We start from the raw sequence: 19029 nt of genomic DNA on the forward strand, positions 1-19029 counted from the left end.
GCAGGAGTTGTGAGGCCGGAGGAGGTTGGTGAGGTGGGCAGGAGTTGTGAGGCCGGAGGATGTCAGGACGTGGGCAGGAGCTGAGAGGCCGGAGGTGGTCAGGAGTTGTGAGGTGGGCAGGATTGAGGCCGGAGGAGGTCGGTGAGGTGGGCAGGATTGAGGCCGGAGAAGGTCAGTGAGGTGGGCAGGAGTTGTGAGGCCGGAGGATGTCAGGACGTGGGCAGGAGTTGTGAGGCCGGAGGAGGTGGGTGAGGTGGGCAGGAGTTGTGAGGCCGGAGAAGGTCGGTGAGGTGGGCAGGAGTTGTGAGGCTGGAGGAGGTCGGTGAGGCGGGCAGGAGTTTGAGGTGGGCTGGAGTTGTGAGGCCGGAGGAGATCGGTGAGGTGGGCAGGAGTTGTGAGGCCGGAGGAGGTCGGTGAGGTGGGCAGGAGTTGAGGTGGGCAGGATTGAGGCCGGAGGAGGTCGGTGAGGTGGGCAGGATTGAGGCCGGAGGAGGTGGGTGAGGTGGGCAGGAGTTGTGAGGCCGGAAAAGGTCGGTGAGGTGGGCAGGAGTTGTGAGGCCGGAGGAGGTCGGTGAGGTGGGCAGGAGTTGTGAGGCTGGAAAAGGTCGGTGAGATGGGCAGGAGTTTGAGGTGGGCAGCAGTTGTGAGGCCGGAGGAGGTGGGTGAGGTGGGCAGGAGTTGTGAGGCCGGAAAAGGTCGGTGAGGTGGGCAGGAGTTTGAGGTGGGCAGGAGTTGTGAGGCCGGAGGAGGTCGGTGAGGTGGCCAGGAGTTGAGAGGCCGGAGGTCAGGACGTGGGCAGGGGTTGAGAGGCCGGAGGAGGTCAGGAAGTGGGCAGGGGTTGAGAGGCCGGAGGTGGTTGGTGAGGTGGGCAGGAGTTGTGAGGCCGGAGGAGGTCGGTGAGGTGGGCAGGAGTTGTGAGGCCGGAGGAGGTCAGGACGTGGGCAGGAGTTGAGAGGCCGGAGGAGATCAGGACGTGGGCAGGAGCTGAGAGGCTGGAGGAGGTCGGTGAGGTGGGCAGGAGTTGTGAGGCCGGAGGTGGTCGGTGAGGCGGGCAGGAGTTTGAGGTGGGCAGGAGTTGTGAGGCCGGAGGAGGTTGGTGAGGTGGGCAGGAGTTGTGAGGCCGGAGGAGGTCAGGACGTGGGCAGGAGCTGTGAGGCCGGAGGAGGTCGGTGAGGTGGGCAGGAGTTGTGAGGCCGGAGGAGGTCGGTGAGGTGGGCAGGAGTTGTGAGGCCGGAGGAGGTCGGTGAGGTGGGCAGGAGTTGAGAGGCCGGAGGAGGTCAGGACGTGGGCAGGAGCTGTGAGGCCGGAGGAGGTCGGTGAGGTGGGCAGGAGTTGAGAGGCCGGAGGAGGTCAGGACGTGGGCAGGAGCTGTGAGGCCGGAGGAGGTCGGTGAGGTGGGCAGGAGTTGAGAGACCGGAGGTCAGGATGTGGGCAGGGTTGAGGCCGGAGGAGGTCAGGACGTGGGCAGGGTTGAGGCCGGAGGAGGTCAGGACGTGGGCAGGGTTGAGGCCGGAGGAGGTCAGGACGTGGGCAGGAGTTGTGAGGCCGGAGGTGGGCAGGAGTTGAGAGGCCGGAGGAGGTCAGGACGTGGGCAGGGTTGAGAGGCCGGAGGAGGTCAGGACGTGGGCAGGGTTGAGGCCAAGGGGCAATTTGAAAAACAAGGAGGAAAATGTTAAAACTTGAGAAAATGCTTAATCGGGAGCTCGTGTAGGTCAGTGAATGAATGGGAATTGCTGCAAGTTAGGACATGGGCAGCAGAGTTTTAGATGACCTCAAATTTACAGAAGGTAGAATGTGAGAGACAGGACAGGAATTTGCAGCAGAATAGTCAAGCCTGGAGGTAACAACCACATGGATAAGGGCTTCAGCAGATGAGCTGAGGCTGGGGTTGTGTAGGGCAATGTTATTTTTGATGTTGATATGAATTCCCAATGAGATTTTTAATCTGTGTACCAGCCTGAACAAGTCATGTGCTTTCCAATGAACATCTGCATCCCAGAGGAGGGAGTCAGTGTTACATGAAGATAAGGAATATAGAATTGGCAGGAAACGCCTGCACTCACTGAAATCCCTTTTAGTGTTAACTGGAAATGACAAACTCCCAGCAACTCAAAGCCCAAAGAAAATGATCAGCACAAATATAGGATTTAGGGCAGGTTTTATTGACAAAGCAATTTACACACATTCCACGAGATTAGAAGATAAGTTTAACAAACCGAGGTAATGGTTGGCAAACAGATCAGCAAACGTTTTTTATTCAAAAACACTAATATTTCGGAAACTCTGAACATGCAGGCCCCTGCCATTTAGACCATAGTTAGCAAAGCAAAGCTGAGTTAGTCTTCAAGTAGTAAAACTGCTCAAATCAAACTTGAAAAAATTTATACATTAATTCTCACTTTCACAACAATTATTGCACAGCTGCATTTTCTTTCCAGTGTACATGTTAGGGACTTACCGTGATACGCAACCTCTTGTTGTGCAGCTTAGTTAGCAGCCTATCACAACTCACCACCAGTGGGGTTGAAGTTAAAAGCATTTACAGATCTACTCAATCACCAGAGGGCAGTTAGATTGTTAATAGTGAGTCTCAGATACAAGACTATAAGGAACCTTTACAGCTTGTTGCAATAGACACATTTCTCTGCCTAATGTAGCAAGATATATTGCAAGATAACAAAACAGAAAAATATTTGATAGAAAGAAAAAAGATTCTCATTTTAAAACTATTATCTTCTTCATCCCGAAGCTGATGCCTTTCAGTTCCAGATATGACGTTTGCAATGTTCAACTGCCTGTTGGGAAAGTAGATATTATTAGAAATCACACAGTGAGTGATCAAAGGCAGTACTGACTCTGATATGCTGTTCCCTCAGGTACTAAATCAGAGTGCTGGCTGGTACCAGGGTGCTACAGTGTTCTGCCCAAGTGGCCTTTATCCAGCAGCTGAATTTGTTGACATGAGAACACCAGGAGTGAATTTTATCGAGGTGCTGGTGGTCATTAAGGTTATCAACACACTGATGTTGAAGAAACGCGAAGGACATGGGATGGAACTTCTAGAGAGAAGGAGAATAGACAGCTTCATGGAATTTTAGATGCAGAGGGTGCTGACTGCTTGTAATGGATTGCCTAGTGAGGCAGGCTGGGCTGATCACTGATCATTTTTAAAAAGTTCAACTGGTAGATGACAGGAAAATCAATTTGAGAAATGAACGCGAGGCAAGCTGTGGCAGAAATAGCCCAGACATACACACATCCATGTTTCAACCAAGATGGCAGCAACAGATTACTCAACTATGTGTAGCACCAGAGTCAGGTTCAACTCAACTCTGCTCTCCCCAACATCTACCAAGCTTGTCTGTGGCCAGCGAAGACCCGCTATGTGGCCCCTGGGGTCACTGTCCAAAATGTCAGTAAGATGGGTAAGTGAAGCAGTAGATTCTGCAAGGGGCTGCTCCTCCAATCAGAGGCTAGTAAGCCTACCGGCAGCAATGTGGGAGAGGCAGGGAACTTTCTGGGAAGAAAGAGGCTCTTGTGGGGGCAGGGAGAGGGAGCGAGTGGGTGTATGTGGGATTGAGAGAGTGGGTGTATGTGGGATTGAGAGAGTGGGTGTATGTGGGATTGAGAGAGTGGGTGTATGTGGGATTGAGAGAGTGGGTGTATGTGGGATTGAGAGAGTGGGTGTATGTGGGATTGAGAGAGTGGGTGTATGTGGGATTGAGAGAGTGGGTGTATGTGGGATTGAGAGAGTGGGTGTATGTGGGATTGAGAGAGTGGGTGTATGTGGGATTGAGAGAGTGGGTGTATGTGGGATTGAGAGAGTGGGTGTATGTGGGATTGAGAGAGTGGGTGTATGTGGGATTGAGAGAGTGGGTGTATGTGGGATTGAGAGAGTGGGTGTATGTGGGATTGAGAGAGTGGGTGTATGTGGGATTGAGAGAGTGGGTGTATGTGGGATTGAGAGAGTGGGTGTATGTGGGATTGAGAGAGTGGGTGTATGTGGGATTGAGAGAGTGGGTGTATGTGGGATTGAGAGAGTGGGTGTATGTGGGATTGAGAGAGTGGGTGTATGTGGGATTGAGAGAGTGGGTGTATGTGGGATTGAGAGAGTGGGTGTATGTGGGATTGAGAGAGTGGGTGTATGTGGGATTGAGAGAGTGGGTGTATGTGGGATTGAGAGAGTGGGTGTATGTGGGATTGAGAGAGTGGGTGTATGTGGGATTGAGAGAGTGGGTGTATGTGGGATTGAGAGAGTGGGTGTATGTGGGATTGAGAGAGTGGGTGTATGTGGGATTGAGAGAGTGGGTGTATGTGGGATTGAGAGAGTGGGTGTATGTGGGATTGAGAGAGTGGGTGTATGTGGGATTGAGAGAGTGGGTGTATGTGGGATTGAGAGAGTGGGTGTATGTGGGATTGAGAGAGTGGGTGTATGTGGGATTGAGAGAGTGGGTGTATGTGGGATTGAGAGAGTGGGTGTATGTGGGATTGAGAGAGTGGGTGTATGTGGGATTGAGAGAGTGGGTGTATGTGGGATTGAGAGAGTGGGTGTATGTGGGATTGAGAGAGTGGGTGTATGTGGGATTGAGAGAGTGGGTGTGTGGGGTACAGAGCGAGGGTGCGTGTCTGCCTTACTCCCAGCCTCAGGTTTCTCACTCAACCTCACCCCAACACATACTTACACCCACTCAGAGAGGGTGAGGATGTGTCAGCGAGTGGGCCAGATACACACACTGATGGTCATTTTTATTAATTACTCTTCTTTTAAAACTTATCGCTTTGACATTGCTTAATTTTTGCTCAGCTTTCCTTCATTCCTCAACTTTTTTTTGAAATTCAGTTTAATGTTGTGCCAAACCTGATCTTTCTCAAATTTGCTCATTGGACCCTTAAGTGAGAAAAAAGATCAAAATAGTGGCCACCCCACATGAAAAGGTTGGACAAGCCTGATCTAGTTGCACTTACAGAACAATAACCTGTTCACCAACGCACCAAACATGGACAAAAAAGCCAAGTCTGGAGGGGAGGTGAGAGCAACTGCCCTTGACATCAAGGAGCATTTGACGGAGTGTGGGATCAAGGAGCCCAAGAAAAACAGAAGTCAACGGGAATCAGAGAGAAATCTAGCTGTACCTAGCACAAAACAAATTGGTCATGGTGGTCGGGGGCCAATCATCTTAGGCCCAGGCGGGAGTTCCTCAGGGTAGTGTCCTAGGCCCAACCATCTTCAGCTGCTTCATTAATGACCTTCCCTCAGTGGGGATGTTCGCTGATACTTGCACAATGTTCAGAACTATTTTCAACCCCTCAGATACTGAACCAATGAGTGTCCAAATGTCTTGACAACATCCAGACTTGGGCTGATAAGTGGCAAATAACGTGCCACATATCAGGTAATGACCATCTGTAACAAAAGTACACCTATCCTGATATTGTTGATGGTCCCCTTTTTCACCCCATCACCCCCTCAAGATACCTCCCTCTGTGTTTGCAAACTGGTCACTTCTTCAGCCTCCCTTTCCTCACCAATGTCCTTCCATGTGTTGTCACCTCCCAAATATTTGAATCTGGCCAATCCTCTTCCCAGGGATGCATCCTTGGCTCCTCCTGTTTCTTACCTATGCTGCCCCATGGCAATATGATGCCAAAACAGAGTTTCCACATATTCATTGGTGTTACCCAGCTGGACCTTGCTACCAGCTGATTTGTGGTGTTGTTTGCCTGACATTCAATTATGGGTGAACTGAAATTTCTTCTAACCATATATTGAGAACCCTGAAGCCATCGTCTTTAGTCTCTGCCACAAGCTCTGTTCCCTCATCCCTCTCCCAGTCAACTGTCTGAGGTTGAACACGGCCATTCACAACCTTGCATCCTCTTTGACAGAGATGACCTTCCGATCCCATATCCATTCCAACACCAAGATCGCCTATTTGTGTCTCCTCAGCTCATTTACTACTGAAACGCTCATCCATATCTTCGCTACTACCAAACACGACTACTCCAATTCTCTCATGACCAGTCTCCCATCTTCCATCCTGCATAACCACGAGCTCATTCAAAAATCCACTGTCTGTATCCTAATTCATACCAAGTCCTGTTCACCTACCACCCATGTTTGCTGACCTACATTACCTTGTAGTCTGGTAACATCTCCATTTTAAAATTCTCATCCTTGTATTCAAATCTTTCCATGGCCTCACCTTTTCCTAACTGTGTGATCTCCTCCAGCCTAACAGCTCTCTGCAATCCCAGCACTCTGCCAATTCTTGCTTCCTGCACATCCCTAACTTTAATAGCTTGACCACTGAACAGGTCATTACTAAGTAAGTACAGCTAGATAGCACTGTCAACGACACATTCCATCACTTCGCTGATGACCGAGGGTAGACAGGAGCAGTAAAGGATCGGATTGATTCGATTTGTCTTGTTTTTCTGTGGACCAGATATACCCGAGGCAGTTTTCCAGATTAAAATAAAAGGCAAAATATCGCGGATGCTACAAATCTGAAACGAGAACAAAAAATGCTGGAAAAACTCAGGTCTGACAGCATCTGTGGAGAGAGAGAGAGAGACAGACAGAGATAACGTTTCGAGTTGTTGGTTGGATGCCAGTATTGTAGCTTTGTTAGAAGAGCTTGGCTAAGGGCACAGCTAGTCCTGGATCACAAGTCTTCAGCACTTTGGCCAGGAAGCTGTGAAAGCCTTTTCTGTATCCAGATACCATTGGTGACAGAGCCTTCAGTTGCCAAGGCCCCTAAGCTTTGCAATTTCCTCCATAAAACCCCTTTGCCTCTCTCCCTTAAGACTCCCCTTAATGCCTAGGTCGACTAAACTTTTGGCCATCTGCCCTAGCATCTCCTTGTGTGAAAACCCGTCTGATAACACTCCTTCAAAGTGCCTTCGGGCATTTTACAAACGAAAGTAATGACTGCAGGCGACAGGGAGCTGGACCTTTGGGACAGCATTCACCCAAACCAAGCGGGGACATGGCAAATCATCTAACTAGGGTTGCAGAGAAGGTTTTAAACTAAATCGTGGTAGGAAGGATTCTTTTAAGGGAAGATTTGTAAAGTTAAAGAGAAAGGGCAAGGCAATAACACAGGGTAGCAGGGTATGGGTAATAATAACCAGAATGTGGCAGGAAGGGTGCACCAGCAAATAAGGTCAGAGTAGGAAAAAAAAAACAGTAAACAGTCAGAATTAAAGGCTCTTTGTCTGAATGCATACAGAATTCGTTACAAGATGGATGAACTGATAGTGCAAATAGCAATGAGTATGGTATGACAGCCATTACAGAGACACAGTTGCAAAATGACCACAGATGGGACCTGAATTGCCAAGGATATTTTACAACAAGTGATATTTATAAAGCACCTTTAATATTAGCAATCGTCCGAAGGTGCTTCACAGGAGCATTATAAAACAACCTCTGATACTGAGCAACAGAAGGAGATATTAGGTCGGATGAACAAAAGCCTAGTCAAAGAGGCAGGTTTTGAGGAGTGTCTTAAAGAAGGGAAGTGAGTTAGAGAGATGGAGAGGTGTAGGGAGGGTATTCCAGAGCTTAGGACCTAGGCAGCTGAATGCTCTCCACCAAGTGGTCAAGAGGTCAGACTATGAAGAGCATCGATATCTCAGAGGGTTGTGGGGCTGGGAGATACTACAGAGATGGGTAGGGTATTTCATGGAGGAATTTGAAACAAGGATGAGAATTTTAAAATCAATACATTGTTTCATCAGGAGTCAATTCAGATCAGGGACCACAGAGATGATAGGAAAACAGGACTTGGTGCAAGACAAGACACAGCAGCAGAGTTTTGGATGTCTAATACACAGTTTCATACGAACATACGAAATAGGAGAAGTGGGCCATTTGGCTCTGAGCCTGCTCCACCATTCAATACAATCATGGCTGATCTGTTTGTGTTTCGAATTCCACATTCCCATCTACCCCCAATAACCTCTGATTCCCTTGCCTAACAAGAATCTATCTACAGAGATAAAAAAAAGCTAAAAGCTACTGCGGATGCTGGAAATCCAAAACAAAAACAGAATTACCTGGAAAAACTCAGCAGGTCTGGCAGCGTCGGTGGAGAAGAAATCAGTTAACGTTTCGAGTCTTCATGTTCTGCCGAAGGGTCATGAAGACTCGAAACGTTAACTGATTTCTTCTCCACCGACGCTGCCAGACCTGCTGAGTTTTTCCAGGTAATTCTGTTTTTGTTAAGAATCTATCTACCTCTGCCTTAAAAACATTCAGTGGCCCTGCCTTTTGAGGCAGAGAGTTCCAAAGTCACATAACCTTCAAAACATTTCTCCTCATCTCTGACCTAAAAGGGGGACCCCAAACTTTAAAACAGTTCTGGGCTCGTCCACAAGAGGAAATAATCCTTTCCACGTCCACCTTATCAAGACCATTCAGGATCTTATAAACTTCAATCAAGTCACCCCTCACTCTTCTAAACTCTAGTGGAAACAAGCCCAGTCTATCCAATCTCTCCTCATCAGGCAACCCGCTCATTCCAGTTATCAATCTAGTGAACCTCCTCTGAACCACACTCATCTTTGTGCAGTTATATGCTTTTTCCTTAAGTCTGAAGCTTTTCCTAGCTTCTTAAGTTAACCAGGGATGATGGGTCCTCCCTTTAAAATTTTTCTTTATAGTAGGAATATTGTTATTCTGAAATATTCACTTAAATGTCTGCTACTGTTTCTCTATTGACCTATCCCCTAGCCTAATATCCCAATTCACTTCAGCTAGCTCAGCTTTCATGCCCACATAGTTGCCTTAAAGTTTAAAATACTAGTCTTAAACACACTCTTCTAGTTTTCAAACCGGATATAAAATTCAGTCGTTGTGGTCACTGCTACCTAGGGGTGCCTTTACTCTGAGGTCGTTGATTAATCCTGTCACATTACACAAAACAAGTCTAATGTAACCTACTCTCTGGTTGGTTGCAGAACACACTGCTCTAAGAAACTATCTTGAACTACCTTTACTGGAGGCTGTGACCTGTGGTTTCATCAGCACAATGGAGGATATCAGTTCAGAATCAATCACATCCAAGCCCATACATTTCAGCAAGGGAGTGTTGGGGGACACACTGAAGCACAGTGGCATTGACCTTAATGACTGGGAGCACATTTGTTGCCAATCATTCAGAATGGTGACAACTTGTCCATCAAGCTTCATCACGCTTTGAATCCCAACGCCTTAATGATGATGCAGAGAGTGACACAGAAGGAAAGAAAAGGAAGCAAATCCTGCACTCCGGATCCCCTACCTCGAGGAGCATCCTGTCCCACATGCCCACGATCCTCAGGCCGAGAATCGGCCTGATCAGAAACTCGCGACCGGAGAAGATGTCATCCTCGAATTGAGGGATTGTAATGATTGGGGAACTGGCGGGGTTGAGGGACAACGCAAAGTCTGCTACATCACTTAGCTCAACTCAATACACAGCCAGGGTTAGAATGTGAAGCTTCTCCAACTCTGTCCAACCTCTCACTCAGCACAGTCCATACAAATATTTCAAAAGCACATCTAACAGTGCAGCAATTTTTGCAATGCTGGTACAGTGCAGTTACTTACGTTGCATTGGTTTGCAGTCTCCATGTTTGTACACCAGTACGATGGACCCCAAACACATTTATCAGCTCCCACGAGATGCTTTTTTGCACCTATGCAAACTCCAATATTCTGTTGATGGAAATGTCAATTTATTAGGTGCAGACAAATGGAATTGCAGGATCCAAGGAACTCCTAAAAGTTGCACTGCACTAAAGACCAGTTACCCATTGGTAAGGTCTTGCTTATTATTCTGAATCCTGTTGTTCATTAAACTGATTGCAATTCCTACACCTAATAGAACACCGAGAAATATGGTATTTCCTTTCCCCATTAGATAAATCTTTTCCCCCCGCTGATTTTTCGACGGTACTTTTCACAGTAAATTCCAATAAAAAACAAAAAATGTTTGAAATATGCCACATGTCAGGGAGCATCAGTGGAGAGGGAAACAAGAACATTTCAGGGCTGTGACCTTTTGGCTCGAAACAGTAACTCTACTGTCTAATATGTTGACTAACGAGCATTTTCCGACTTTATTTCAGGTTTCCAACATCTGTACTATTATTGATTCACAATCAACACACCCTGTAATTTTTATCTGGAGTGTGTGGGTGATGTGATTAGGTGCATGGCCCCTTTAAACATTCTTGCACATGGTAACTTAAAGATGTTGATCTGTGTGTGTGTTCTGCACAGTAACTTCCGGGTTACTGCATGGCTGCTTAGAGGGATCACAGTTCACAGTGACCGCTTCCATCCCACACAATTAAAAATTGAGGGTGTAAATCTGTCTCACCCCTTTGTGTAATTAGGGTGACAAGTTAACAGGTGCAGGTTCCAATCTAAATGTGGGGTAGACAGCATCGTATTGGAATTAAAGACAAAACTGTAACTGAGCAATGGGCTGACTTCGTTTGTACACAATGTACATTCACATGAAGGAGACAGGAAGGGCAAACAAATGAAGAGCTCTCTGGATGACAAAAGATATAGGGATTAAGATGAAAAAAAGTGTTTATAACAGAGGTCAGGTGGATAAAATAACCGAGAACCAGATTGAATGTAGAAGGTTCAAAGGGGAAATGAAAAGGCAAATAAAAGACAAAGGAGCAAAGAAAGAGACTGGCGGCTAAAAGAAAAGGGAACCCCAAAATCTTCTCTAGGTATATAAATAGTAAAAGGAAGAGTAGGGCTGATTAGGCACCAAAAAGGGATTTACATATGGAGGCAGGGGGCTTGACTGAGGAATTAAATAAATACTATGCATTTGTCAGTGACAGAAGAAGAGCTCAGCATCGTGCCGAACTCAAAATTCACTGAGCTGGGGACATAAGGGGATGAAAGGGAAACCTTTTCTGAGAAGTGTGTTCAGAGTCAGAGAGAAGAAGGTCAGAAGGTATTGTGAATACCTGGCAAAGGGTGAGATTTGAGGAAGAGTGGCATGATATTTGGATACCGGTGTGTGTGCGCAGATGTGATTTATAATGTGTGGAGTAATGAACATGTGCAAGGGCATGGTAGAACTGCACTGAAGAATGGCTCCCAGATATGCTCAACATGCTTGACAAACAGCAGGGCATGTAATGGTTAATATAGCCTGCAGAACAAGAAAACATTTTTAAATGGGATGTTCTTTCTGCCAATGCCATGCACGCACAATTGTATGCTGATGGTAGACCCAGGTTGGCAGCTGCCATCTCTATAGGGAGCAATGTGCAGCAGAATGTGCGCACAGCCACCATCTTTATAGGGGGGAATGTTACGCAGGGTGTGCAAGCAGCTGCCATCTTTATAAGTGTCAATGTGCGGGTGCAGAGCCGCCATCTTTATAGAGGGCAACTTGCAGCAGGGTTCAGTCACAGTCATCAATACCCCTGGCAGCAGGAGAACATCACATTGCGAATTTCTATCCTGGACTAACAGGGATAGATTTTGAAAGCTCCTTTTACAGGGGTTAGAAAGGAAGGATTTGCGGACAGGAAGCTAAAATCTTTTCCTTGTAGGATATTTTACTGTAGTCGTGTTGGTGAGTGTTTCTAAACTCAGTATCAATATCCCAGTTATGTAAGTGGACTGTAGATTGCTGAGAGTGTTAAGACTATATTGCCTCTCCTCATCCTTCCCGCTTCTGCCACTCTGTAGGCTCTAGCAGTGACATGATTAGATTTTCATGCAGATGGGTATCAGCAGCCATATTGGGTTGGCATGAGACACGGTATTTTAAATGGTCAAGGCACTGTACATACTCCTTGGCGAAACTAAGACAAGATGGCAGTAGTCAAGAGGGAGCAAAACTGAAGTAAGAGAGATTTGGGTTAGGCCAATTGAAGGCTAGGAGAAAAATAATACTTAATTAGTATCTGCAAAATGGACAGGAGTGAAAGGAGTGCTGGAAAATCCTTTAACTCCATCTGTTTTGTTAATTATATGTACATATATGCTAATAGCCTAGAAATTAACAACAGTCCTGCAAAAGATTAAGGAATAGCAGTGAGTGAGGTGATCTGTTGATGGGGGAGTGCAAATCCAAGTTGATAATAACCACAGAATTCTAGTAGTTTTACTGTTATGTATGGTATGTAATCAAGACATTAGGGAAACACGTTTGCAGCTTAGAAAGAGCTAGAAATCACGGAAATCAGTTGGGAGAAACCAATAAGGATTTTTCGTTCTCAAACAGGGGCACTTTTCTGAATATTATGGAACTGGTATGGAGTTAGTAGGTAAAGCGCGAGGCCATCTGACAGAAAAGATGTTTCTCTTCTCTCTGGAGAAACACAAATAGTCTCTAAAATTTCAAGGTCTCCTGGTTCAGGCTTCTATGTTGACATTCCTAAGTCAATAAGACGGTGCCTTGTATCTATACAAGTGTCTAGTAAAGGCTGACAAATCACCCCAGCATGAGGTAAACTAAAAGATGTCCTCAAGCTAAAATGATGTCCAAGAGAGAGGTGACACCTTGGGTACCTGCCCTGCTGTCATTGGTAAGGGCTATTTGAATAAGCGATTGACATAGCGCAAACAACCAGCCCCTAGAAGTATATAAATGGGTGCTCAGAGGAAGGGGGCAGTCCTCTTCAGGGAGCTGCCTGATCTTCAAACGGAGAAAGGCCAGAGGAAAGAACTTCCGAACACCTCAGCTACTGAGTAGAAGGTTACTGTCACAAGCTACAGAGATCAACACGTCTGTTTGTCCTCCAGGATCAGTAAACCCCTCTCATCTGTCATGGGCCAAATGCTTATCCTGTCTATTTAGCTTTGTATCATATCTGAACTGTTGCTTCTTAATAAATGACCTTAAAATTACTTATGAATTCTCGAATGCATATTTTGGGTAATTTGCGACTCTCCAACCTTAAAACTTACAGAAGGACAGGGGGCCCAGGGACAAGGCAATGACCTGAATTGCTCTCAGGATTGGCAGGCAAGTTCCGAGCAATCCTGCAAGTTTCAAATGACATGTGGTAACCTGGTGGCAGTCCCACACTGTCCACCAAACCTACTATGAAACAGGTCCAAACACTAAAAGCTAAAGTTTACACACATCAGTGCAGAGAAATGGCAGATCTGCATTTGCAAGAAGTCATAAATCATACTCACCATGCAAACAAAGTCTGGATCCATAGTTTCCAACAGAATTTTCAGCAGAATGGGTCCGTACTGTTCTACCAGCTGATTGCACTAAAACACAAAGCCATTGTTTCAGTGGGTGGTCATTAAGACCTGCAGGAAATCTCATGCAGTTATAGATCCAAATGCATTCAGCGACATGATGGTGGGCCTCAGCAGCACTCTCTTCACACTGCAAACACCACCCCTGTTCCAACCAGCACATATACTGAAGGGGAGGGGCAAACAATAAGTGATAATTATCTGCTGCTTGGTCCTCCAGTTCTCCCCAGAAAAACAAGGCAGTCTTGAAACAGGCAGCCCTTTACTAGCTGCTGCCACTGCAGAATGTGGTCCCACACACTGAGCATACAATGTTGCTCATTCACAAAGGAAACTCCTGAACAGTCCCACTGTCCAGTTGCATAACACAGAGTGTAATAGGCTGCCATTCAGCCCACCCAGCCTGCGTTGGCCAAGCTAGAAGCTGCAGTTATACTACGAGTTCTCTCAGATTGTAAAGCTGGGAACCCTGGTGGTCTCTTACCTCATCACGTACGGAGGCTGGCAGCAAGTCACAGATTTTGTCTAGGGCAGCCTCAATTTCCTTCTCAGTAGCGTTACTTTCCAGGAAACCATCCAGATATCCTACCACAGTCTTACAGATTTCACACAGAGGACCCGCTTTCAGCTGCTTTGGTTTAATTTTCTCTGAGGTTAGAAAAGATACGCATCAGAACACAAACCAAATTCACACTTACTGGGGGATGGCATCCATTAAAAACGCAGCTCCGTCAAAACAAGCTTACAAACCGGAACGTTACACGAACAACACTGTGGTCTCAGGGTAACCAAAACCAATGGGACAGTCACTAATCACAAAGACCTGGGCAAATCGCCCAATCGAACAATATGGGCGCCAGGGAAGAGAATAATGAAATGATAAATGTGGTAACTGTGAGTCACTAGCCAATCTTCCAGCTTCAGGCTTCACTGTTTCATGCCCTCTTTCAATTCCAGTTCACTAGGAGATACATTGTTCTGCACAACATGACTTAAACACACATTACCCAACAATTCTGAACTGTTTGACACAAGAGTTAGACAAGGCCTGTACTTTGACCACCTGAATGTTTCAAGGCTTCATATTTGTTGCTCAGTAATTGTGCAAGACCACAAGGGGGCTGGCTTTGCACAAACCCGTATAGGCTTTCCACCCCCTTAATGGTGACAGGTCTCCAATGGATGGCGATTCTCCTTGTCCGAGATGCCCCCTGACCGTAACAATATTTCATGCCCCCAGGTCATTAATATCTTAAGGTTGCACTCTATCAAGTGGGCCAAATTCATCACCAGAGATTGGTAAACAGGTTCATCTTTCCCCCTCGTCTGGCGATCTGCCTGTACCCTGTACTTTTGATGCTGCCAGGCTTGAGGGTGAAGTGGGGTGTAACAGAACAGGACACTGTCAATCAAGGTTCTGTTGCAGAACTAGCAGGATGAGCTGGGAGGCTTAGAGCATCATGATTTATCTGTACATTAACTACAATAGAAAAAAGGAAATTCCACGCACCAACAACTCCACGTTCTGTGTTCTTGCAGAGGCCAATGGCGGTACACACAAAGGCAGGGTCCAATTCCTGTGCAAGAAGCTCCACCACTGCCTTTCCATATTGTTTGACAAAGTCTTTGCATTCGCTTTTGATAGTGGCTGGAAGAATGGAGCACACTTTTGCCACGGCTTTAGTGATCATCTCCTGTAGGCGAGAAACGTATCAATAATCGTTCAATCAAGCAGAATCGCTTGCAGCCATATAACCGTACCAGCCTACCATGAGGTATTTCCCTGTACATCATTCACCATATGACTGCCACCAGTGGCCTGGCCAATATTCATCCCTCAGGCAACACCACAGAAACAAGTTATCTGACCATTATCACATTGTTGCTTGTGGGAGCTTACGGGCTGTTGTGTTTCTTACATCAGTAACTACACTTCCAAAGTACTTAACTGGCTGCAAAGCGCTTGATGATGTCTGGTGGTTGTGAAAGGAGGTATATAAATGAAAGTGTTTTGATCACCACTGCCCCCAAGTTGGAAACAACGACACACCTCTGGTTTTTTAGGCTAGTTTTTGGACCCTTGCGCTGAAGTTTCAAGTGCTCACCTCAGTTCTGTTCTGCTGCAGAAGTTTCTCAATCTGTTGCATGGCAAACTCACATATTACACATCCCTGCGACGTTGCCATTGGCATCGGGCTTTTCTGAAGACAGAAAAGATTTAACATGAGGAAATGATCAAGGTAACTGAAGTCATTGTGTGGGAAAAGTGCATTCTTTCCCCATTATAGTAAACTAGACCATGGCTTGTTCCCAACTCCTGTAAGAATCATGGCTAGTTTAACACAGCTCCCAGCTCTCATTTAAGAACCACAGCTGCGTATACAGAGCTCCCAGCTCCTGGCCAACTTGAACAATTCTTGCAGAAAAATAAGAAATCAACCAGGGAGCTTTTTAGAAAAGAAAACAATTCCTTTTAGGGCTTTAAATAGCCAGGAACCAAAAACTGAAGCTCTGAAGAAGAGTCATACGGACTCAACACGTTAGCTCTGTTTCTCTCTCCACAGACGCTACCAGACTGGCTGAGGTTTTCCAGCATTTCCTGTTCGTATTAGCCAAAAACTGAACCCTTTTCTACCTAATTATTCACAAATTAGATTCACTGTCTCAAAATGTCAATTAAACATGATCTGGCACAAATGATTTAGTTGTTAAGAGAAACAAATTGTCAAATATAGGTCTTAAGCTGCAGTGTTAAATGGAGAAAATATCCTCAAATCATCCATTTGGTGCTGAATGTTATTTGTTTCACACTAACATATCCCAACAAAATATATTTGCAACATTTATTTCATCCAAATGTCAAAGCTGGTAAATTGTGTAAACTTACTTATAGTTTTTACATTTTATTGGATTAAATTATGAAGCAAGATAATTGAGAGCTTCTAGCAATGAACCTGAATAATTCAGGTTACCACTTCATGAAGTGAAGGACTGCGGAATGTTTATCTTTATCTCGGAAAAGGCTAGTTCATGACAACTATCCTCATGAATTAACATTAATGGGGATGCTTTAGATTCTGTTTTTGAGGGAATATATTTGATTATTACTAATGTCTTTATAAATACTACTCTGAACTTTTATCCAAAGCTAATCTCATGTGACTTGGTTCGTAAAAGCAACCTTAACCTCAAATCAAAGTAACTCTGTCTTCAATTACCAGGTTATTTTAGATAAAAGCAAAATACTGCAGATGCTGGAAATCTAGAACAAAAACAAAAATACCTGGAAAAACTCAGCAGGTCTGACAGCATCTGCTGAGAAGGATACAGCTGATGTTTTGAGTCCGTATGACTCTTCATCAGAACTTTAAAATATAGAAATGAGATGAAATATAAGCTGGTAGAGGAGGGTGGGAGGGACAGGTAGCACTCGATAGGGGGGCCAGTGATAGGTGGAGGCCAAGAAGAGATTGCCAAAGGTGTCGTAGACAAAAGGACAAAGGGGTGTTGACGGTGGTGATATTATCTAAAAGATGTGCTAATGGGGACATTAAGGATAACAAGCAGGACAAGCTAGTGACAGATGGCCCGAGTGGGAGTGGGGTAGGGGGAAGGGATCGAAATGGGCTAAAAGGTGGAGATGAAACAATAGATCGAAATAAATTGAAAAATAGGTGAGAAAAGAAAAATATATTTGTAGAAAAAATTATAAATTATTGGAAAAAGGGGGATCAGAAAGGGGGTGAGGATGGAGGAGAGAGTTCATGATCTAAAATTGTTGAACTCAATATTCAGTCTGGAAGGCTGTATAGTGTCTAGTCGGAAGATGAGGTGCTGTTCCTCCAGTTTGCGTTGAGCTTCACTGGAACATTGCAGCAGGCCAAGGATGGACATGTGGGCATGAGAGCAGGGAGGAGTGTTAAAATGGCAAGTGACAGGGAGGTCTGGGTCATGCTTGCGAACAGACCGAAGGTGTTTCGCAAAGCGGTCACCCAGTCGGCGTTTGGTCTCTCCAATGTAGAGGTAACCGCATTGGGAGCAACGAATGCAGGAGACTAAATTGAGGGAAGTGCAAGTGAAATGCTGCTTCACTTGAAAGGAGTGTTTGGGCCCTTGGACGGTGAGGAGGGGGGAAGTAAAGGGGCAGGTGTTGCACCTTCTGCAGTTGCATGGGAAGGAGCCGTAGGAGGGGGTTGAGGTGTAGGGGGCGATGGAGGAGTGGACCAGGGTGTCCTGGAGGGAACGATCCCTGCGGAATGCCGCCTGGGGGTGGGGAGATGTGTTTGGTGGTGGCATCATGCTGCAGTTGGCGGAAATGGCGGAGGATGATCCTTTGAATGCAGAGGCTGGTGGGGTGATAAGTGAGGACAAGGGGGACCCTATTTTAGATGTTGGGATGTGGGATAATGCTGGCAGGGCTACATTTATTGCCTATCCTTTTCCCTTCAAGGATGGTGATTTTCTTTTTTGGCCATTTGTTCTTATGAGGTCGTCAGTTAGGGAATTTCAGGATTTTGACTCAACAGCAATTAAGAAACTTTACCAGATAGAGAATTTCCTACGAGGAGATATTGAGTAGACTAAGCCAATATTCTCTAAAACTAAGAATGAAACGTGATCTAACTGAAACACACAATTTTAAGGGGTTTGAAGGGTAGATGTTTCCCCCGGGTGCAGAGTCTAGAACTGATAGGTCATAGTCTCAAAATAAGGGCTTGACCATTTAGGACAGAGGGTCATTCAAAGGAGACGCCCCGGCCCCCGAATATAGGGAGAAACCCTGGACCCTGAATATAGGCAGACCCCGGATTTTGACAGTGAATAGGGATAAACTAAAATTATCTAATGAGGATAGCAGTTAGGAGAATGGACTTTTGTTATAGAATAAATGAGGCAGAAGCCATTGCAAATTTTAAGAGAAGCTCTACTTCAAATATCCACCCAGAGACAAATGTTGGTTACAGCATGAAAAGAAACCCAACTCTGTAAATTCAAAACTTTATCCTTATTGCTATTTTTTTTAAAAACTGGACTTCTCTGTTGAGTAAAGAAAATTAAGATGGCTGCTACAAGTCAATTGATCACAGGGTTGACTTTTTGTCTGGGAGCTATTCCCAGGCGTTAAGGACAAAAGAATTATTTTCTCAGCTTCGGGAATGTCACACCTCGTTATGCCTAGAAAGCTACAGGCAGATTCATATCACACCTGGGATTATTCCGAGCAATTTCAAAGGGAACTACAAGGATGTCATTTCGATCTGATAAGTTCACCTTTCTAGCGGAGTCAGTGAGTCTGCCTAGACAATGGCATCTGAAACGCTAGTCCCTCTACATAGAGGGTACATCTCTCAACAACTCATGATTGAGGCATTATCAGTCCTGTAATCAAAGCCATTTCCAGACGCTGGATAAACATCCCTTTTGAAATCATTGTGGCAAAGGAAAGACACATGACCCAAGCCTCTGGCCTTTTGAACAATTACACCTTTGGGCCTCACAGTCAAGTCAGCTGTTTCAACATCAAACTGGTGAGCCAAGAAGCAGGTTGTTCCAGGCAGAACAACAATTTGCCCATCTAGACTGACTCTGTTGCCACTGCCTACAAGGCTGACTCAATCTCTGCATACCTACTTCATCTTGTGGGATCAGCACTAAGTGAATACCACAACTGCCAGCTAAACTCGAATGCCTGCGTGAAAGAATTCCTCAATGGACTCTGGAGCTCACATGAACTAATATTCATTTTTATGTGGTCCCTGTACTGTAAAACTCCTTTTCTTTAC

The 19029-nt window shown here is 45.6% G+C and overlaps 1 protein-coding gene across 1 annotated transcript in view; it reads right to left on the reverse strand.

Moving 5' to 3' along the window:
• Positions 1-2143: 2143 nt before the first annotated feature.
• The window catches only part of LOC144676728 (prosaposin-like), a 32748-nt gene continuing 15862 nt past the window's right edge, over positions 2144-19029 (reverse strand). The window contains exons 5-10 of the mRNA XM_078537067.1: positions 15352-15447; positions 14757-14940; positions 13731-13894; positions 13175-13255; positions 9596-9703; positions 2144-2795 (exon numbers count right to left, since the gene is read on the reverse strand). Of these exons, the coding sequence (XP_078393193.1) occupies positions 2760-2795; positions 9596-9703; positions 13175-13255; positions 13731-13894; positions 14757-14940; positions 15352-15447 (669 nt within the window). The 3' untranslated portion in view covers positions 2144-2759. The remainder of the gene's footprint in view (positions 2796-9595; positions 9704-13174; positions 13256-13730; positions 13895-14756; positions 14941-15351; positions 15448-19029) is intronic.

Source organism: Cetorhinus maximus, unplaced genomic scaffold (genome assembly GCF_964194155.1).
Source record: "Cetorhinus maximus unplaced genomic scaffold, sCetMax3.hap1.1 HAP1_SCAFFOLD_1858, whole genome shotgun sequence".
NCBI lineage: Eukaryota > Metazoa > Chordata > Chondrichthyes > Lamniformes > Cetorhinidae > Cetorhinus > Cetorhinus maximus.